Genomic DNA, 21,400 nt, shown 5'->3' on the forward strand with positions numbered 1-21,400 from the left:
CTAGCAAGACGCACACGCAAGCACACACAGACTCCCCCTCTTCCACCACTGTCAGCATCGTGGATGACGATAGAGAGCGAAAAAGGGGATGCAAAGAACTTGTCTATAAAACAGCAATCGATGTCTGCCTGTGTGTTTTGTGGAGGGAAGAGGGAGGTGCTCCCCCCACCCACCCACGCACCCACACACTCATCAAGCAAAGTCGTGTTCACAGCGAACAGATCCATCTGCCGGCGCTTCGCCTAAGGCTCGAGCGCCTCTTTTTGCAGTTCTTATTATTCCAGCCTTTACGTTCTCACGGCTTGTGCGTGTGCGTTAGAGAAGGTGGTCTTACGCCTGGGTGATGTGCGGCGTGCATGTCTGTATGCGTGTGCGTGCGTGTGCAGCTGCATAATGCGGAGCAACGAGAGGGGAGAAGCGGTCCACCATGGCAATAGAGGTGCACCGCGGCAGCGATCGCCATCCGTTGAGCTGTCCAAGCTTGTATGCGCGGATCAGCAAAGGGTGGCACTGAGATGTAGCGCCTTTTCGTTTCCTTTTTTCTTTACAAGCACGCGGCTAAGGGCACCATACATGCACATTACGTAAGAGAGCAAAGACAAGAAGGATGTGAGGGACGGAGGAAACCGAGCGCAAGAGAGACGACAAGCGCGTACACACGCGCGCACGCATGCATGCACACACACGGAGGCAAGCATGCAGCCGCTTGGCTCCGAGTTCATCGTTTTCTTTTTCTGTATATATATATATATATGCTCTTGTATCTCTCCCTCTCTCTCCCAGAAGCTTGCGTCCTCCACTCTTTAATGTCGATTAAGCGTACGCCATAAAGCACCGACAGACAGGTGGCCAACACATCAACATCTTCGCCAAGAACGACAGAACGGGACGGAAAAAGAAAAAGATGAGGACAAGGTGAGAGCATGTCGCATGAGCGAACACCGCGCGGAGAGAAAGAGTTGGCACCCGAAGATGCAAAACAAAACGCGAAAGAAAGTGTCCGCATATGAACAGAGAAGCAGAGAGAGGGGAACGCCGAGCACCCCGCCGCCAGCACGGAGAGAGTGGGCTTGTGCACCCGGTCATGTGCACTAGCTGCGGCAGCGTCACAAATCACCGTCATAGTAGCACGACAGCTGGAGCATGCGTCTCTTCGACACAGGGCCAGACTTGTCGGTGTCCGTGCGCACACGTGCATGTGCCGCTACTGCCTCACACATGCACACACACACACACACACTCGTCTGTCATTGCGATGCAGTGCAGCGAGAGGAGATGAGCAAAGATGAAAGAGAGAGAGAGTCGTGGAGTGCGTCGCGGGGAGTGCAAGACCGGCGACCGAGACACTGCCCGCCTATGAAGGATCTTAGAAAGCCACCACGACGGCCGGGCAGAGGTGCGGTCACGCAAAAGCAAGCGCACATAGGCATACGCCATCCTCCCTCCCCCTTCCCTCTCTCCCTCACCGTCTCTCGGCGCTCCCTTTGCGCGAAGATACACGCGAGCGAGAAGCGAAGCGATGCTACCACTCAAGGTCCTCCAAGCGCGCGCGCTGGCGCGGCGCCAGCTCCCGCTCCACCTCCTCCTCGATTACCAGCTTATCACGCTTGCGAATCTTGCTCTTGCTGCGCCCACCGCGCACCGTTTCCCGATCCTCCTCCTCCTCTTCGTCCTCCTCGTCCATCACAAAGTCGGGGAACTCTTCGTCCTCGTCTTGCTCCAGCGCCTCAAATTCCTCGCGGTTCTCCTCCTCGTCGAGCAGCTTCTCGAAGGCCTCTTTGTTGTAGTTGATGACGCTATCGTAGGTACCCTTGCGCAGACGATCGAGAAGCTCCTTCTCAATCTCCATCTCAATGCGGGCCGCCGCCTCCGCCTTCTCCTCTCGCCGCAGCAGCTTGTCCTCCTGACGCTTGTTCACAGACACGTACTCGTCCTGCGGCTCCATCAGCATTTTTCGCTTGCGCATCAGGTACTGCTTCAGTCGCAGCAAACGGGCCTTGATCTTGATCACCAGCTTCTGGTCCCACCACTGCAGCTCCTCGTCGATCTGCGCCAGAGCTTTCGGGAAGGAGACGTCGAGCTTCACCTTCTCCCACTGCCGCCGCGGCAGGTGAGCCCGCTCAGCAGTTTTGACGTACAGGTATAGCTCGTCCTCGTGCTCGATGACGGTGGCGTACTGCGCGTTGGAGAGCGGGCACACACCACGCTGGCAGAGACCAGTCACGTTGTACGGGTTTCGGCAGAAGCGAACCTTGTCGTCGTTCGTCTTGACCTTGAAGGAGCAGAACGTCTGGCCCATGATGTTCCACATGGCATCATCGTGGTTCATGGTTGCTAGCGAAGAAATGGTTTGGAAGCGAAAAGGGGAAAAGAAAGGAAACAACCGCCACGGCAGAGCGGGAGACTACAAAGAAGGCAAAGGACGAGAGCTGCCCCAGTGAACTTGGCATGGAGACACAGACACACACACACACAGTTGGAGATGGGAGCTGAAAACACGTAGTGTGCAGACGGGGGGAAGGGGAGGTCCGTTGAGCCTACGTTTTATCGTTCTGTCAGTTTCAGCAGTCGACTAGCACACGAGTGTTCGTTTTCGAGCACTGGCGCGGCACACACGAGGGAAAAGGGAGGATAGCGAGAGAACAGCGGAGGTGTAAGAGCCGACATACACACGCGCCACACACGCAGCAAGAGAGTGGTCAGGGAAAGAAGTGGGCAGCAGCAGCCGCGGCGGGTATATTGTCTTCGGTTCGACTGCATTGACATCCGCATCTTGAAACAGGTGAAGCCGCGATCAGTCCGCCAACTCCTCCTCTCCGCTCCCACCGCCCACACACACAGGCCTACATGTCACAGGAGGGCAACGTGAAGGGCGAGGCCCGGGGCACACACACGCACATACATGGGGAGAGCGAGGAACAGCAGCACACCGCCTGGCCCAGTTGCGAGAGGCACACATGCACAAACATACGCGCACAAGCACAGCGCAACGTCGTCTCGCCTTTGCTTTTCACCCATTCTGTCGTCTTTTTTTTAGGAGGGAATAAAGGTTGCCTTGGTTCGTTCTTTGGTAAAGATTCTCATCTGATATGGAGAGTTGCAGGCGTCTCTGTGCCGTCTCCGATTTGCATTCTTCGGCCTCGCCTAAATCGACTCCGTCAAGGCGGGCATTCCAAGACGCTCCACCAGTACATGATCCTTGCCCAGGAAGCGCGACATGTGCTTGAGGGCCACGCAGCCAAAGGCGTCACCGTACACGTGCAGCTTCAGCGCCTCCGTCATGGCGCGTTCCAGGTCTCCTTTAAGGAACAATGTGATTACGAAAAGACTACGGGCAACGGTGTCGTGTGCATTTGAAGACAGTGCCGCTTGCAGCTTCGCCTCGCTATCTCGCGTCTCACTCCACGGACGCGGTGCACCTTGCATCAAACGCCAGGTGGTCAATGCACGGTTCGCATCATTAAGTGGCGCATCGCGAAAGGGCTGCAACGCCGCCTCTCGCTCAAGGCGCTCCAAGTACGCGTTCTCGACAGTTTGCTTGCCCTGCACCAGTTGCGCCAGTCCGGCCCAGGCCAGACACAGGGCGACGCTGTGATCGTAGTCCTCTCGGGATGCGACGAGCCGATCAACATCGGCGGCAACCGCATCGAGGGTTCGCAGTGCTTTCACGAAGAACTTCTCCGCGTAAAAGGGCTGACGCTCTGCCATGAGCCTTTTCCCCATTCCCACCATCTTGGCCACGTCCACCGACAAGTGCTGCTCCGCCTCCTCCTGCGGTGGCGATGCCGCACCACTGCTCTCTGCTGTCGACGTGGCAGTCACGATGGTGGAGACGCGAGCTGGCTTCGCAGAGGATTGAAAAGATGCAAGCCGGCTGCACACCCGCGGCACCTCTGTCGCACTCATCTCCGTGAGTGGCATGTCACGAAGCGTGTCGGCGACAGCACCTTTGACGACGACTAACAGCAGTGGATGACCGTGGCGTTTGCCAAGCTGGACGCGGGCAGCGGCGAAGGAGGGGCTGGTGCAGTCCCAGACAAAGAGACGAAGTCGCGCTCCGTATTGCTGCGCGGCGGCCGTAACGCTGTTTTTGAATTGCAGAAGGTGTTCTGTCGTGACGCCGTCGCCGGGATGCTCGTAGCACAAGACAAAGGCATCACCGCCTCTGCTATGACCTGTGGTGATGTTGCTGCCGCTGCCGCTGACGCTGAAGGTGCTACCTTCGCACTCGAAGGCCGCCGCAAACTCCTGTCCATTCGTAACGAAGGTCACCGTGACGGGCGGGGCTGAAGAAGCAGAACTTGTGGTGCTGGCACCGCCTCGGCTGAGGCTTTCAGAGCGGCCGTCGCCGCTGGAGTCGCCAGCGACGTTGGAATTCATCTACGGTAAAGGTGCCACTCTCGACTGCAGAGTAGAGAGGCGGCAATGTGTCCGTGCACAGAGAGAGAGACGATAGAGACGCACCCCACACGATGCACGCCATGAGGGGGTACGCAAAGAAAAGAAGACGCAAATCGTGCGCATGCGCGTTCGCGTGGGCGTAGAGGTAGAAAGGAAAAAGTGTACGAGGCGGGTTAGTACAGGACTTGATAGTGTCCGTGGTAGATGCGTCGTGGCGCTAGACATGCAACGCTACTCGAGTCGAGTGAGCATCTGCAAGCAAGCGTCCAAAACAAAGAAGGCCCGAATTCCGCCATCTACCGCCTGTTGCTGAGGTCGTGAGGGGTCAAGCTGCGCGCGCGTGCCCCCCCCCGCCACCCCCTGTGAAGATGCTCATGTTTGCTCGATTGTTGTTTGAGCTTGCATCGCCAGTTCGCTGCGTCTTTGATGCACAAATGCGGCGCGTGTCACCGCCACGGGAGGAGGAGAGCGCCGAGCACGGCAAACGCTTTGAGCGGCACGAGCAGCGGAAGGAGGCACGCGGTACCGACAAAGAGGCGAGCCTCACACACGAAAGGCCCACGCGCCTCTCATCCGCATCTCCACGGGCACCGCCCACCCCAGCAAGCATTCCGCGCTCCTGGGGGACGAAGAGAGAAAAGGGTGTTCGCACAAAACGACAAGAGAGAGCTGTACATCGCGTATGATGTTCATCGAAAGGGCACAACAAAGAATTCTTACAGCGGCGATTCCGCGACAACCAAACAGGCAAAAAAAAAATGGGGAGGGAACAGCAGCAAGAGAGAGAGTGGCCGCAGCGGAAGTATCGGGCGGTGGAGCGGCGAGAACAAGAGGACAACGGAGACAGTGAGAGGATGTAGACGAGCATCATCGACCGAGCAAGCGCATGTCAACGCGCTGCTGTATGCTTTGGTCAGCGCACACGGTGAAGGTGCCATCCCTCGCCTCGCAATGTATCTCGTCATGGTAGCCCTTGCGGTACGTTGACACGTACACCCCTTCGCCCTCCGGCAAATCAGCCTTCCATCGTCCGTAGTACGTCCCGCCACCGCGCACCTGCAGCGAGCCCTCGCCATCCTTCTTGTCGTGCACCCATTCCCCAGTGTATGATACAGTGGAAGATGTGTACTCGCCGTAGCCGTGACGCTTTCCGTTCGCGTAGGCTCCAGTGTACCGCTGCAACTCGCCGTTCGCGCACGGCACTTCGTACGTACCACGTCCATGAAAGCGACCTCTCTGCCACTCGCCAACGTAGTGGCTGCCGTCGGCGAAGACGCAGGTCGCCACGCCATACAGAGAGCCGTACCGCCACTGCCCCGTCACGCGAGCCGCAGTGCTGCAGGTGCTGTTGAAGCTGCCATGGCCGTGCGGCATACCATGCATCCATTCTCCGATGTACACGTCACCGTTGCTGAACCACTTCGTGCCTCGCCCATGCTCGCGCCCCCGCAGCCAGCCACCCTCGTACTTGGCGCCGCTCGGGTAGAGGTAGGTGCCGTTGCCTTCGTACAAGCCGCTCACCCAGTCCCCCTTGTACACGTGCCCGTCGTTGTACACGTACTCGCCGTAGCCGTGAAGGGTGTTCTCGACAAACTCGCCCGTGTACACGCCCTCCGGCTCAACCAGCTCACCTTTGCCGTGCAGCTTGTCATCGAGCCAAGAGCCTTGGTAGAGGAGGTGGTAGTCGGCACTGTGGTATGTGCCGGTGCCGCAGCGTTGGCCGGCGAACCACTGCCCCTCGTACAAATCGTTCATGGGCTGCGAGCGCCGCAAGCAACCTTTCCCGTGCGGATGGCAGTTCTTCCAGTGGCCCTCGTAGAGGGCCGTGCCGTCAGGAAACGCGAAGGTCTGGTACCCCTCAGGCTGCAGAGAGGTGAGTCGGTCACGCACCGCGAGGCCCACAGACTCCCACACCGCTAGCATGTCACTCACCGCAGCCGCGCTCGCCTGCGCCCACGCTGCCCGGCGCTTTTGTTGGTGCCCCAGCATCTCCAGTCTGCCCTGCCTATCACACACCTCTTGTGCCCACTCCTTGTAGCTCAAGGCGAAGGCGAGCGTTTGCTGTCGCTGGGCGTCCAGTGGGTGCAGCAGGAGGCGTGACGCGTCCTGTGGAATCTCCATCGTGAACGCCGGCAGCCCCGGCTCGGCGGTGGCGGCGGCAGGATCAGCGGTGGGGAACTGTTTTCGTGTCCCCGAGGTCCCTTGCGCCGTGGGTGGAATTACAACGGCAGAGAAACGACCCGCTGGTGCGTGCAACGCGGCACGTGAGGCGCGGTGTATGAGTGACTTCGGTGAAGCAGCAGCAGACGGAAAGGCACTGCGCGGGGGCTTCATCGTTGCTTTTATGGTCTCTGGCAGCATGTTTTCCCTTGCGGCACGCTGCACCGCCAGTGGGACGGCAGCCCCCCAACTGGGCGGCGAGTCGGCCTCGAGAACAGTCGACTCCATCCCCGATGATAAAAAGAATAAAGAAGCAAGTATGCTCACTCTCCTGAGCAGAGGCGCAAGGACAGAGCAGCGCACTGGACAGCTCAAGCACGGTCCCTCACTTACCTCCGCCCACCCTCTCGAGAGGTAGAGAGGGAGAGGGGGGAGGAATAGTACAAGGGAAGAGAGAGGGAACGAGACAACGAGGCGGAAACACGTCACGGTCGCGGCGGACGCCCTTGCCTACTCTGCATGTCTACGTTTTCATATCGGTTCTGCGCCTGTGTGGATGTGTGCCAGCCCTCACTTCGCTCTGGATGCAGAGGCTTGGCAGAGTGGATGGAACCAAATCAGCTTTGTTCAGCGGCAGATGTCCGCCGTCGTCTCAGTAGGTGTTTGCTGTCCTTACGGTGTGTTACGTGCTGAGGTGGAGCCGATCACGGTGGAGTCTGGGGTTGGAGGCGTGCGAGGAATCGTAGGACACTGAAAGGAAGTGAATGGAGGCAAGGCGGCAGATGTAAAAACAGCAGTGGCACTTCTGATGCGCGCACAGAGAGATAAGGGAAGGGTCAGCAGACCACATTGCCGCCGACCCACCCGCGCACACACACAATTCCTTCGCCACTTGTAGCGGGACGAACGAAAAAAGATAGGCGCTAGAGAACAGACGAGGAAGGGCGAGAGGTGCTGCTACTCGAGCTACGTGACTCGATCAGTTTAGCAGAGATTGCTGAGCACCAGAAGGCACCAGCGACTCCCTCACGCTGTCAGTCGCGGTCTGCTCTTGTTGCCCGTCCTCTCCCACTCCTCCAAGGGCACCCGAACCCCCTGTGCCATCTTCTTATCTCCCCTTGCTGATCCACTGCGTCGAGAAGGCGCCTGGTGGGCAGCCGGTCCCATCGTGATTCGCTTGTTTCCGCTTTTTTCCAGCCACGACGTCTAATCCTTCTCTCTTCGTTCAGCGTCTCAGCGCCTTCCCAGCTTTCCCGCCGTGTTTATCTATCGCCTGCTCGGTGGAACGCCGAAACGAGTGAAAAAGGATGCCGTTGCAGAGCGGAGGGTTTCGCCCCGCTCTTCTCCGACCCTATCCGAGTTCCACTGAGCGAGCTTGTCGGCGATCAATACGAAAAGGAAAGGAAGAAGAACGTACACGCGCACTATCATCCGTTGAGAGGAAGAGCAACGGACAGAGCCACCCAACCCAGACGAAACACCACAGCGCCGCCACGCACGAAAACAGCCCCGGGTGTACAATCACGAAGAAGTCCTAAATAGAAATGGGCAACACAACCATACAAAAGCGAAAGAAAAGATCTGCCCAAAACCGAACGGCGCGAACCTACGCATAGGGAAGAGAAATCAAAGTGCAGGCAGATGATGGTGAGAAAGGAAGCGCACGCACACACACACACACACCGCCATCATCATCAACACCAACAGCACCATCTATTGAGAACGTTGAATCAGACGAAAAAAAAAAGGTGGGACAGGTAAAGCGACAAGGAGAGAGAGAGAGGTCAAGCGGTACGAGGTGACGCCGGTGACGCACCGGGGCCCGCGGCCGCTAGCCACCTTCGCTGGATGCCAATGAACCTATGAATTTCTTGGTCGGTATCGACCTTTTCCTCTCTGCCTTGACCATCTCCCCTCCTCTGCGCGGTGAAGACAAAGGGCGCAAGCGCTTCCTGCGCTGTCCTCTACTTTCCACGCATCTGCAGCATCACGCTCTTGAACTCCTCGAAGGACACCTCGCCATCACCGTCCTCATCGGCCTCGGCGATCATCTCCTTCAGCACATCGTCGCCGGGGTTCTCACCCAGCAGTTTCGCAACCTCCTTCAAGTTCGCAAAGGAGATTTTGCCTTTCTTATCGAGGTCGAAGAGCTGAAAGGCCTTTAGGATCTCCTCCGGCGAGTCCTTCTGCGCCATGCGCGACTTGACCATGGCCTCAAACTCGCCGTACACCACCAGACCGTTCGAGTCTGTGTGCATAGAGCGGATAATGCGCTCCACCTCGTCGCGCGACAGGTCACCGAACCCGAGACCCTTCATCGCTAGCGCCATCTCCTCCGCGTCGATAGCGCCAGAGCCGTCGGCGTCGAAGAGGTTGAAGGCCTCGCGAATCTGTTCATCCGTCAGCGCAGCCATGGTTGATTGATGCGACCCACAAAAAGAAATTGCGGCAGTGCAAACGAAAGCGCGGTAAAGGAAATATATTCTATGAGACTCGCTCACGCTGTATGCAGAATGCTGTCGATGAGTGCAGGGCACATACGAAAATCGCTGTGAGTGGCTCCACGACGCGCGAGTGCATTATGCACCGACAACGAAGCAGTCGCATGCCGGAGGAGACCCCGGTAACAGGCCAAGCAGAAGGATTGCGAGAAGCACGAAATAGAGCATGAGAAGACTCCCGCAAAACGAAAGAGGCAGCGCAGCCTAGATCTGTAGAGTGACTTCCCTCACTGCTTGAGAGCGCGTGCTAACGGCCACTGCAGAAGCAGCTACGCCAGCCATCGATAGATTAGGTCCGCACACTGCAACCCCCAGTTCACACCAGTGCTCATGGTTGCACAATGGCAGCTCTTCCCTTTCCACTTCCGCTTTTGCCGCCACTCAGCCTCTCTAAAATACATAATACATCCTTATTCACTTCAACCAACCGCCCTAACGGCCACCTGCCAAAGACTCTATCACCTAGCTTTCCTACCACCCATCGGCATAAAACGTCGAACACCACGGGCCGTCAGAGTACGAATCGACTGTATAACAAACTCGCTATTTTCACCTGCAGCACGCGCCGCATCCAAAGGTGTCCTAAGCTTGAATTCTCATCACGTACAGGCCTGCAGCACGGCTCGCACACATAAACACACAGGTGCTCACACAGGTGCACACGCACACGCGGCTCGCACACAGAGCGCACCGGCTGGAAATCGGTGGCGCGCCCCTTGTTGCACAAGCGTAACACTTGTGCTCCACCCATAGCCGGGATCGTAGTCATAAGGCCGTCGTAACTGGGTTATCGTCACAGCCGCCAACGCAGAGCGCACCCAAGCCCACGTACACCGGCAGCACCACGGGCCGTCAGAGTACGAATCGACTGTATAACAAACTCGCTATTTTCACCTGCAGCACGCGCCGCATCCAAAGGTGTCCTAAGCTTGAATTCTCATCACGTACAGGCCTGCAGCACGGCTCGCACACATAAACACACAGGTGCTCACACAGGTGCACACGCACACGCGGCTCGCACACAGAGCGCACCGGCTGGAAATCGGTGGCGCGCCCCTTGTTGCACAAGCGTAACACTTGTGCTCCACCCATAGCCGGGATCGTAGTCATAAGGCCGTCGTAACTGGGTTATCGTCACAGCCGCCAACGCAGAGCGCACCCAAGCCCACGTACACCGGCAGCACCACGGGCCGTCAGAGTACGAATCGACTGTATAACAAACTCGCTATTTTCACCTGCAGCACGCGCCGCATCCAAAGGTGTCCTAAGCTTGAATTCTCATCACGTACAGGCCTGCAGCACGGCTCGCACACATAAACACACAGGTGCTCACACAGGTGCACACGCACACGCGGCTCGCACACAGAGCGCACCGGCTGGAAATCGGTGGCGCGCCCCTTGTTGCACAAGCGTAACACTTGTGCTCCACCCATAGCCGGGATCGTAGTCATAAGGCCGTCGTAACTGGGTTATCGTCACAGCCGCCAACGCAGAGCGCACCCAAGCCCACGTACACCGGCAGCACCACGGGCCGTCAGAGTACGAATCGACTGTATAACAAACTCGCTATTTTCACCTGCAGCACGCGCCGCATCCAAAGGTGTCCTAAGCTTGAATTCTCATCACGTACAGGCCTGCAGCACGGCTCGCACACATAAACACACAGGTGCTCACACAGGTGCACACGCACACGCGGCTCGCACACAGAGCGCACCGGCTGGAAATCGGTGGCGCGCCCCTTGTTGCACAAGCGTAACACTTGTGCTCCATCCGTGGCTATAGGAAAGGGTTTAAGGGAAGTACTTATGAATAAAAGTCTGGAAAGGAAGTCGACAAGAAAAGGAGAGATAAAGGAAAGATAAGGTGGCGGAAGTGGCAGCGGTGGCCTGCAGAGTCAAGAGGCGGCGTTTCCTGGGGTTTTTCGCCGGTAGATGCAGTCAGCCGGCAGCTGAAGAGGGAGGCTGGTGTTTCGTTCTGGGACCGACGGTTGTGGGCGACGTTTGATTTGGGTGCGCAAAATGGAGATGGTCTTTCAAAAAAGGGAAAGGAGAACGGCGCACGGTTGTCTTGTGGGCTCACAGGCTTCCTGTGCAGAATTTTTCCAAACCCTCGGTATAGTCCGGGGCGTGAGGAGGCACAACGGGAAGAAAGAGGAGGAAGTCCCCTGTAAGCGATGCTCCACTCCGGTGCAGAGTGCGTGCAAGAGTTTACGCCTGTCGTGCTGTGTTCGTCTTATCTCCGTTTGCCCGCAGTACTAGTAGTAGAGCCCTTCACCCTTGATGGCGAAGCTGCAGACAGAAAAAAAAGAGGGGAGGTGACAACAGTCTTCAGTAGCACATCCCGTCATCTGCCCTGCGAAGGTGAGGGACGCGCTGTGAGGCACCTCCATCCCTCTTTTTGTGAAGCGCACGCAAAACGCCGACAAGTTCAACTTTCAAACGGCGCCCGCACCCAAGAAGTGCAGAGCACAGGGCAACAACAGGAAAGGCACATAAGAGAAAGAGGGGGACATCGACGAAGGTGCTGAAAACGACGCTCGAAAGGGGAATAGAAGAAGCGGCTAAAGAGCAAAACAGAACAAAGGGCGCATTCAAGTGGCAGAAAAGGAAAAAGAGAGCGCGCGGTGTGCGCATACGTGCGTGCGTGTACGTGTACGTGTGCGTGTGTGTGTGTGTGTGTGTGTCACAGCGAGTAGAGGGAATGGGCGAAAGCAAGCCTTCAAGAAGGCGCTACATCCACACAGACACACCCACGCACACAAGGAGAGGTAATCCTGCATCCATCATGTGCACTCGTTTCGCAATTTTGTTTTTTTTTTCGTTGCACATCCGGCCGCAGGGCTGGGAACAAAGGGAAGGGAACGTGCATGAAGCAAGAGCATCTTAAAGAGGAAGAGTCGCGTTATCGCTGTGCCCGCTGGTACGACGTCATGGTTTGTTTTGCGTATCGATCGATGCACTAGAACGATGCTGCTTCAGACTTCGCTAGCCATCATCCCCTTATGCATTCTATCGTCTTCGTATGGGAGTGGGGTCGTGTTGAACGGGATGATGGAACGAACCACATCAATGTGCTAACATCGATGTCTAGCGGCAAGTCTCCCGCGATCCTCGGCTCTTGGTGTGCTCTCTCTCTCTGTACACCTCGACAAAAAGGCGGGTGGGCTGCGGAGAAGGCAACCGAGCTGGAGAAGCGCGAAAGAAATATCAGGAAAACACCTAAACCCACAAATGGAGAGGTCATTGGCGCCTGCGCGCTCTCGTAGTTGCGCATAAGCCATCGTAGGGTTTGTGCTCGTCCGCTTAGACCTCATCCCCCAAGTTCTGCAGCGCCAGGTACATGATCGACGCACACACTGCCCCGACCGCCTCAGAGGCCCAGTAGACCCACAGGGATGCCATCGGCGTGCACGCAGCCTCGTTGAAAGAGAATAAGCACCTCACCACAATGAGAGGTGTAGCCACGGCGGGGTTGAAGACACCACCGCTAATCGGTCCACACGTCAAGCCTCCACACAACACCGAGAAGCCAATGGCGAAGCCGTAGAAGTTGTTGTTGCGCTGCTGGCTGATCGCGACGTGCAGGACAACAGAGCAGAGAACAAACGTAAACACACTTTCGGCGAGGAAGCCGCGCAACATCCTGTTGAAGCTTCGCCCCATGTTCGGCACCGGGAAGTCCCGACCGTTGATCATCATGCAGTAGAAGGCAGCCGTCACACCACCCGCCATCTGCGCGACCAAGTACATGATGAGTCGGCGCTTGTTGAAAGTGGCGTAGCCCTCACCGTTGGAGGTGGCCAGCCACACCGAGACGGTCACCATTGGGTTAATGTGGCCGCCACTGAGGTAGCCGAAGGAGAAGACTAGTGACATGAGCAGGAAGCCAATGCTGATGGGTGCCATCTCTGCATTCTGGATGACGCTGAGAGGCACGGTCAGCACCAATAAAAACGTCCCGATAAACTCCACAACGGCTGCAGACATGAGAGCGTCAAAGCGCAGGCTTTGCAAGCAGGAAAACTTCTTGATGACGGTGTTTGTGTTCAGCACCGGCGCCGGCGCGGCGGGTGCGTTTGTCGCGTCGGCCACACTTGGCAGGTCCGCCACGCTGACCGTTGGCGCACTCTTCGGATTTGCGGCCAGCACCGGCGGCTCCACCTGATTATCGTTCGCGGCAGTAAGCATCTGGCTTGCCTTTGTAGCCGTTTTCTTTTTGTATGTCCTTCACTGATGGTGTCCTTTGAACGCTGGAGCGCCGCTGCAGGAGAGAGGTCTGCGAGCAAAATTAGAAAGGCGAGAGAGAGAGAGAGAGCGATGGTGTGAGAGCTGCACAGATGTGCCGCGACCTTTCCTTCCTGTGCGGATTAGTGTGAAGGGAGAGCTATAAGCAGTGAAACCACAGATGAGAAACAAAACACACACACACATATATATATGCATATATTAAGTCAAGAGTTTGGCAATCACGGAAGAAGAAAAAGAAAAAAGAGGCGTCAGTGTAGCTGAGGAGGATTGAAAGAGGAGCGATTGGACAACCTTCGGCGTACGGTAGTATCAGTGTGTATGCGTACGTGTGTGTGTGTGTGTGAAGGGTGCAATACACTTGAGATGCGTACAGTGCAGTGGTTCCTATTGTGACCGCATAGCGCGAATGGGGTGAAAGAAGAAAGTGCAAGAGATAGAAGTGACGCAGCGACGGAAACGTGGAAGTGCCAATCGAAGCGAGAACACATTCAAAAGACAGTCCTCTGTCTTTCACAGCGACAGCCGACTTGGCGCGGCCGGCGTAGGCAGCATGCACGCTTACGCATTCACTCCTCTTCTGCTGTCAGAACAAAGCGACTGAGCAATAATAATAAAAGTCTCCTCGCATGCACACACACACACCGCCTCTCACCATGAAGTCAGCAGCATGTTGCGATCGCTTCTCTGGGTGCTTCTATCATTGTACACGTGGTTTACATCAACAGTGTGCCTCCAACCTCTGCGCCACGTACGTGAGAAGAGGACGAGAAAAAAAACACTTCAACAGCTGAAGCTCATGACTCGCACAAGAAAGGGGGAGACACGGGCAGCCCATAGACACGGAGACAGACTCCATCATCAGTGTGTGTTTCTGCGCAACTGTGATCCACAACTCAAGAGCGGCAGTACCTCAGCGAGCGATGAGACACTGATCTACGCTACATCGAGCAGCGTCACCTCAAACACGATGGTCGCGTTGGGGGGAATCAGCCCCGGAAACCCTGTGCCACCGTAGGCGAGAGTCGGCGGCATCGTCAGCTTGCTACGCTCGCCCTTGGACATCTGAACAATACCCGCGTCCCAGCCCTTGATCACCTCACCGCACCCAACGCGAAACACGAAAGGCTTCCCGCGCTCCAGCGTTGAGTCAAACTTGCTTCCGTCCTCCAGATAGCCAATATAGTCTAGTGTAACAACACTGCCAGATCGAGGAATCGTCTTGCCATCGCCCTCGATAATCTTATCCATCACCACTGCGTCGGTGGGCATCGTACTTCCGTGAGTATGCGTGTGTGTAATCTGATACGTATATGGTCCTTGTGACTCTTCCTGATGTGCTAATCCGAGAAAATAAAAGACGACTTCGACGTGGTTGTCAAGCTTTCTTCGCTTGTCGCTGTGTTCGACGACGGTCGTGATCGGAGCGAATGGAGACACGGCCACAGGTTTGGAAAATAAAGGGAACAGGGAAAGAAGAAGTGGACCATAGCGCACATTTTTTTTTGGAGGGGGGTCCTGCTCATACTGCGCATGCACGCGCACACGTGATTCGCCCGCTGTGAAGGGGGCAAGAGAGGCTAGAGGCTAAGCTACTTTGCCATCATCTGCACCTCTTTCAAACGCCGAGGAGCGAGAAATCTTTCTTCGTTAACGCATTATTTTCCCATAGACAAGTCAACAAGTATAAACGCATATACGCATATACCTACCAATCTTGGAATACAGCTAAATCGTGCTCTTCTAGGAGAAACCATCCTGCTATTGAATCGGGCCACGCGTCCAGCGGGCTCTTCCTGCCCCTCCCCATCCCTTCTGCGCATGCGTGCTGTGCGATCGGCGCCAGACGGAGACTTCGGTGTGCTGCACGCCTTGATCCAAGCGGGCCGCGTCCACGCTCCTGCTCGAGGGCGGAGGCGGCGGGCGTCCGTCGTGCGGATAGTAGAGGGCAGTCGAGGCGTATGCCGCATGGGCCCGAGGAGGAAGTTGGCCAGCCTCAGGTTAAGGCCCTATGAGACCCCGCACCCAGCCTGTATGCCATGCATCGCCCTCACTCGCCTCAAGCCGCTGCAATCCATAATGTGTTGTGGAGACTCTTCACATCGGGGTCTGGTGGGCTCGATGGTGTAACTTGGGCTGTTCTCGTCATCGTTCCGGCATCTGCGCCTCATCAGCTCACCCGGTCGGATGTACAAGATGCCGCATATTCCGCGCATATGCACTTTGGGGTTGATTGGCATGCATCTCTTCGTGCCTTTTCCGTCGACTACTCCTGCTCTGCTGACCTCTCGATGCCTTGCGTGAATGTGATACGCCTTGTCAGCTGTCATTGGCAGCGTGTGCGCACAGTACTCGGATTCTTGCATCCGGAGGCCTGTTTCAGCACGACGTTCCTGCCTGGGAGGGCTCGCTGCCATCATCTGCCATTTCCGTCGATGCCACGGGAGGCGTGTCTGGACGGCTTGCCCGCATGTGCCTCGACAGGTGGGACGTTCCTATGAGTCTGTGGTGGCAGGGTCATTCCACTCTCTCCTCAATCCGCACGCCTCTGGCAAGCGCGGGTGTGTCAAGCGGAGGGGGCCCTCGGATAAGCGTATGCCTGCGCTCAAAGAACTCATAGCCTATCGTCCTGAAGGTGCACAGGGGGTGGACATGTGGATGCGTATATTTGTTGAATCGCGACACAATTCGTGGTTAGCCGGTCCAAACGCGATCATGGTCGCAAGTCTCTTCGGTGCGGCGCCAGTCCACACCTGTCCGCCGACACCAAGAGTTGGCAACCGCACTAGAGGACAGTGAAAAAGAAGAGTATGAGCAGACACATACAGATCCATGCAAAGCTCTTCTCTTCATTTCCGCTCTTCTGCAGGACAGAAGAGGCCCGTTGGTTTTTTTCTCCGAGCCGGGAACCCAATCGATGATCTGCTGCCTTTTTTCTCATCCCTGGGCTCTTCCGCACCTTGGGCAAGGGAAGGTGTCTTTTTTTTTCCTCTCCTCCTTCAGCCTGCAAAGTACCTATAGGGGAATGTGAGAATGCTACGTCTCTTCCAGCACACACCCAAGACACAGAGAAGTACCCCCCCCCACTGCACGCACAGGTAGCTTCTCCTCTACCTTTTAGGCGTCGTCTTCTTTTTGCGTTGGTATATTGTTATATGTGAGTTAAAGTACTTGAAATAGTAAATGTTGTAAAAGAAAGAAGAGGGAAAAAAGAAAAGTTAGACAGGCCCACTCACACTCACACAGACACAGACAGAGAGAGAGTCTACTGTTCTTTTTCATCGCTTCTTTCGTCGCAGGTGCACTGAAAAAAAAAAAGAAAGCACTGTAATTTGGTGGTAGAGTCGAAACAGGGGAAAAGACAAGGAGGCAAGAGAAAAATTGAAAGCAATCAGCATGGGAAACAAGCCAAAAATAAACACGAAAACGCATCAGAAGAGGAAGAACAAGGAGAACGAAAAAAGAAAGCGCATCCCACTCCTTCGCATACTTACGAGAGGAAACACCGCCACGACAACAACAGGCAGTGAAGACAAGCCGAAAATGTTTGACAGAAAGAGAGGGCGAGAAGGGGGAGAGGCGCAATCGCTTCAATGGAGAAAAAAAGGAATCGAGGAGAGACAAAAAAGGCCAAAGAAGGAGAACATGAACCGCACCGCACACGAAGTATGAGGGAGAACGAGAGAGACTAAGTCAGCACAGGGAAAGAAAATGGGACAGTCTGAGTGATAGAGAGGGGAAGAACACGCTGCCGCCTTTCATTGTGCACCACATATGCGAGCACGCGCGTGCTTGGGTAGATGTGCGTCTGCACATCTGTGTATGTGTGTGTGTGTGTGTGCAAGACAGGAGGGAGAAAGGTATGCCGCTTTGGGGAGGGGGGAGGGGGGGGGGATGGTGGTGCGTACATGCCCCCCTCTCTTTGTCTCGTTGAAGGGGGGGGGGGCAAAGCGAGCGGAAAAGAAGGGGACAAAGAGAATGAGAAGGAGCGAAAGAAAAAAAAAACAGACACGACGAGGGTCACAACAGAAGAAGAGGGGTGCTACACGTACGCACTCACCTGACACTCCTTCGCTCACACGCACGCACACATATCAATAGACAGCAACAAAAATAGAAAGAGAGAGAGGCTTGCTCCCGTGTTTTTTTTCTCGGTCTGTGTGTCTTTCTACGAAGGTGAGATGCGTGCATGTGTGTGCATGTGTTCTTTCTTGTTTGCTGCTTCGAAACGAGACCAAAAAAGGGAGAAGACAGGGGGAAGAGTCAGAGGAAAGAGGAAGACGAAGAAGGAAGACGGAGAGGAAGCAGTAAAAATGTCTTAACATGCACATGGTTATGTGCTTCCTTCTCTTTAGCGCAAGCGTAGACACACACACACACATACACACACACACACACAAAATAGGCTCCCTTTCTCCCCTTACGGCCGTTGATTATAATCGTGAATCGGCGGTCACTGTGTAATGTCATTTCGTCTCTGGTCTCCTGACTCTTTAGCGGTCTCGAGTTCACAGACGTGCACACAGCCACACATGTATGCGAGCACAGATTCACAGAGAGCAAAATCGAGACACACTTGTCGCTGCTTCTGGTTTCAAAGTTCATGTACTTTATCTCCTTTTTCTTGATTTTCCTTTCTCAATATGCCATGCTCGCTTTCATTGGCGGCACTGTTTAGCCTTCTTCATTTTGTGTCGAGGCACGGGCACAAAACACATGAGCAGGCAACAAAGAAACAGGCCGGGAGGAAAGAAAGAAACAGCAGTCGACGTGAGCGAGAGACCAAGCGAAACGTAGCACATGTACGATCGCACACGCTACACAAATACACAGAGGCACATGACAGCATAGAAGCATGGCACGCAACTCCAACGAGCGTGGATCGTCGCATGGATGACAACAGAAAGATGCTGTTGCGTGCCTGTTTGTAGACATGTGCTCGTGCACGTGTGCTTGTGTATGTTCGAATACCACTGCCAGTGCAGTTGGACGACTCGGATAGCCTCGGACAGCGAAAACACAAAAAAGGCAAAAGAAACACATTTTCAATGCAGTACGAGCCTCGGGCAAGACGCAAAACAAGCCGAAAAAGGGGGGGAACAGAAACAGTGAAACGAAGGGGCGAAAAAAAAAAAGAAATACAGCGATCTGAGAGACGGCAAAGAAGAAAGTGAGGTCAAGCATACACGATCCTTTGAAGGTCCAAATCTTGCACGTGTGACCGTACATGTGGAGGGGTGAGGGGGGTATGTGTTGGTGTTCGTGGGTGTGTGAGCTGCAGCACAGAAGAAGCAAAAAAAAAATGAGAGAGGTAGGACAAGATACATAAACGTTCACACAGAGAGGCATACAAGCGCATATCCAACAAGACCAAAAGACAAAAAAAAAACACAGAAGGCAAGGGAAGCACGATGAAGCCAAAGGGCAACGCGGCACGGGAGGTGAGATGCTCGATCCAGTGAAAAGCAACACGAAAAGAAAGTAAAGCGTCAGTGTAAGATGAACGCCGCTGCTGGTACAGTAGTCGTAGAAAGGGGAGGCGGAGGAAGATGGAGAAGGGGGCTGTGTTTGTCGCAGTATTTCTGTACACAAGCCCCGCTGGCTTCTGTGCGTTTGTTTGCAGCGCCGATATGTCACTGCGGTTGGCCTTCATGCTCAGCCCTTTGGTCTTTCCTTTTATTTTGCCCCCCCCCCTTCTCCCCTTTAAACACTGAAGATTTGCCTGCACATGCACGCAGCTTCCCCCCCCCCTCCTACGAAAATAACGCTGAACTCTTTTTTTCGTGGCGGGGGAGGGGTGGAGAAAAACGCTAAAGGCCGAAGCGTGCACCGCCATCCCGTCCGAGGCACTTGCTGAAATAGGACACATAGAGGTGGAGAAAAAGGAAGCACAGGCGAAACACAAAAAAAAATACGAGTAGTTAGAGAGAAAACAGATTAGAATAGAAAAGGTGGGCGGGAGAGTGACGCCCCTCTCCACCTCTCAGTGTACCGACAAAGACACACACACACACACACACTCGCGTGCGCACGCAACGCACGCACATAGCCTCTCCTCACGACTACATGAAAACCGTATAGGGGTTCAGGCGGTACACACCAGGGCGCACAAAGTCTACGCCGGGAATGCAGTACGGCATGAAGCTGGCCGCGTCGTTGTACCCGTAGTACTCAACAGCGGTATCCACTGTCGCGGGGTGCGCTTCCTGTTTGGACTGGTAAGGAGGAAGCGGGGTGCTCGTCGGGTGGTAGCTCGAGTCTGAGCGACTCGACTGGGTGGCAGCGGAGTACGACAGACCGGTAGCACTGCGCACCCTGTCCCCGTGAATGTCCTCTGTGGCATCCACATCCTTTCCCTTGGCGCTGCTCAAGGGCGCCGCAGCAGGCCCTGCAACAAAAAACGGAGTCGATGGGGTTTCCACGACAATCGTGCCGCGTGGCATGTGCTTCTGATGAGCGCCGCCGTTGTACCGCATCGACACCTCCGACTGCAGCGCCTTCTCGCGTCCCTCCGGTACAAGCCATACACCCTCCACGCCGTTCACCGAGTCAAAGAAGAGACGATGATGCGCATCGAGCATCCGCTTCACGGTGACTTCGTCGTTGATTGTGGGCCACGCGCAGCCCTTGCCACGCTGTGTGTGGGTGTTGCGGCGGTTCTCCACTGACACCAGTGCACCAGCCGAGGCGTTAAAGACGTTTTTCACCAGCCAACGCACCATGGGCACCGTGCCGGTGCGGCGCAGCTGACCGAGAAAGAGGCGCCGACCGCTCTGCGGGCGAGGCTGCTGGCAGCGGTTGTTGCCGCACACGGCCCCGTGTGCGTTGAAGAGGCAGCAGTGCGGGCACGACCACGGTGTCTGGTGCTGCGGGGCCAGCTCTGCCTCGATCTCCATCTCGTTGCTGTCGAGATCCTCCAGGCAGGGAATGAAGATGGCCGGTACCTTGCTCTGCGGCATGCGGGCAACCGTGACGCGCGGCAAAGACTGGCGGAAATGGAAACGGCTCACGCCGCGCACCTGCATCGCAGCCTCCCAGGGTAAGAAGCTGAAGATGTTCTCCCAAACGTCCTCGTTGTGAGTGAAGTACGTCTTGGAGCGGAGCGGCGCCGTGAGCTGCGAAGCGAAGCGGTAGGCGACGACCTCCTCCTCCTCGTCACCATCGTCGTCGAAGTTCTCGCTGGCATGAGAGCCCGCGGTGGAGGAGGAAATGCCCTCAGACATGTCCATGAAAGGCACGTGCTTGTCTGACGACGCAGACGAGTAGTACGAGGAGGAAGAATGGCTCTCATTCTTCAGCGAAGGGCGTCCGCGGAAGCTGTGCGAATCGGCCACCAGCTCAGTGCTCAGCACGCTGTCCTGAATGTTGACCATGCCGGTGATCGTCTGGGCGGCGAGTATCAGCATCAGAAGACTGATCTCCTGGTTCAGCATGCGCTTGCTGGAGCGCTGCGGTGGCATACAACCACGGGCACCCACTGTCGGCAATGCCTCGGCGTTTCTGTACGGAGAACCCCCACTCACCCCCTTACCAGGCGAGTCCTCAATAACGGTCGCGTTTGCCTTCTTCATCGTCTTTTGCGGCATATTGGGTCGGCGGGCTTGGATGTGGAAAGGCCGAAGAGGAGAAAAATGAGAATCGGCGAGTTGATAGCTTCAGGCTATTTTTCTTTTTCGTTGTTGCACTGCACCGAAGAAGGGGATTCAGATGGCGTCAGATGCGCAAGAACAATGAGGGAACGCAATCCTCTGAAACAAGGGAAAGGTAAGACGCAAAGAGGAAAGGTGTGGTGAGATGTTTTCTTTCGTCCGGGCGGGGGGGACGCGTTTGCTTCAGACGATGGTCCGATGGAAAACACAAGAGTGTGAAAAGCAGCAAAGGGCAAGAGAGTGGGGTGGTGGTGGAAAGAAGAAGCGAGAAGAGCTGCGAGAGAAAAGCAAGCAAGTGGGCGGGTATTTAATCGAGCACGAGGAAGAAAAAGAAAGAGAATATGCAGGAGAAAAGAGTGTTGCAGAAGACATTGAGCGTGACAAACCTGCACACGCCTCGGTTGCAACTGAAGCCACTTGGAGCACCAGGTGTGGGAGTATGAGT

General features: G+C 55.7%; 7 protein-coding genes and 2 non-coding genes across 9 annotated transcripts; all 9 read right to left on the reverse strand.

The window, feature by feature from the left end:
- Positions 1 to 1,522: 1,522 nt before the first annotated feature.
- Positions 1,523 to 2,329, reverse strand: LINJ_22_1230 (conserved hypothetical protein; the record flags this gene model as incomplete). Its single annotated transcript, XM_003392459.1, has 1 exon — positions 1,523 to 2,329. One exon carries the CDS (start codon positions 2,327 to 2,329, stop codon positions 1,523 to 1,525), a length of 807 nt encoding a protein of 268 aa, XP_003392507.1.
- An 815-nt stretch (positions 2,330 to 3,144) lies between these two features.
- LINJ_22_1240 (conserved hypothetical protein) lies at positions 3,145 to 3,921 on the reverse strand (the record flags this gene model as incomplete). Its single annotated transcript, XM_003392460.1, has 1 exon — positions 3,145 to 3,921. The coding sequence occupies one exon, from the start codon at positions 3,919 to 3,921 to the stop codon at positions 3,145 to 3,147; it is 777 nt and encodes a 258-aa protein (XP_003392508.1).
- A 1,347-nt stretch (positions 3,922 to 5,268) lies between these two features.
- Positions 5,269 to 6,849, reverse strand: LINJ_22_1250 (conserved hypothetical protein; the record flags this gene model as incomplete). Its single annotated transcript, XM_001465603.2, has 1 exon — positions 5,269 to 6,849. The coding sequence occupies one exon, from the start codon at positions 6,847 to 6,849 to the stop codon at positions 5,269 to 5,271; it is 1,581 nt and encodes a 526-aa protein (XP_001465640.2).
- A 1,676-nt stretch (positions 6,850 to 8,525) lies between these two features.
- LINJ_22_1260 (Ca2+-binding EF-hand protein) lies at positions 8,526 to 8,975 on the reverse strand (the record flags this gene model as incomplete). Its single annotated transcript, XM_001465604.1, has 1 exon — positions 8,526 to 8,975. The coding sequence occupies one exon, from the start codon at positions 8,973 to 8,975 to the stop codon at positions 8,526 to 8,528; it is 450 nt and encodes a 149-aa protein (XP_001465641.1).
- A 596-nt stretch (positions 8,976 to 9,571) lies between these two features.
- On the reverse strand, positions 9,572 to 9,664 carry LINJ_22_snoRNA1. The gene has a single exon (XR_001203160.1). It is a non-coding gene (small nucleolar RNA).
- A 933-nt stretch (positions 9,665 to 10,597) lies between these two features.
- LINJ_22_snoRNA2 lies at positions 10,598 to 10,692 on the reverse strand. The gene has a single exon (XR_001203161.1). It is a non-coding gene (small nucleolar RNA).
- A 1,672-nt stretch (positions 10,693 to 12,364) lies between these two features.
- LINJ_22_1270 (putative aquaporin) lies at positions 12,365 to 13,249 on the reverse strand (the record flags this gene model as incomplete). The annotated part of the gene is made up of 1 exon (XM_001465605.1): positions 12,365 to 13,249. The coding sequence occupies one exon, from the start codon at positions 13,247 to 13,249 to the stop codon at positions 12,365 to 12,367; it is 885 nt and encodes a 294-aa protein (XP_001465642.1).
- A 993-nt stretch (positions 13,250 to 14,242) lies between these two features.
- Positions 14,243 to 14,578, reverse strand: LINJ_22_1280 (fk506-binding protein 1-like protein; the record flags this gene model as incomplete). The annotated part of the gene is made up of 1 exon (XM_001465606.1): positions 14,243 to 14,578. The coding sequence occupies one exon, from the start codon at positions 14,576 to 14,578 to the stop codon at positions 14,243 to 14,245; it is 336 nt and encodes a 111-aa protein (XP_001465643.1).
- Positions 14,579 to 19,368: 4,790 nt separating this feature from the next.
- On the reverse strand, positions 19,369 to 20,892 carry LINJ_22_1290 (conserved hypothetical protein; the record flags this gene model as incomplete). Its single annotated transcript, XM_001465607.1, has 1 exon — positions 19,369 to 20,892. The coding sequence occupies one exon, from the start codon at positions 20,890 to 20,892 to the stop codon at positions 19,369 to 19,371; it is 1,524 nt and encodes a 507-aa protein (XP_001465644.1).
- Between the last annotated feature and the right edge of the window lie 508 nt (positions 20,893 to 21,400).

This window comes from Leishmania infantum, chromosome 22 (assembly GCF_000002875.2).
Source record: "Leishmania infantum JPCM5 genome chromosome 22".
NCBI lineage: Eukaryota > Euglenozoa > Kinetoplastea > Trypanosomatida > Trypanosomatidae > Leishmania > Leishmania infantum.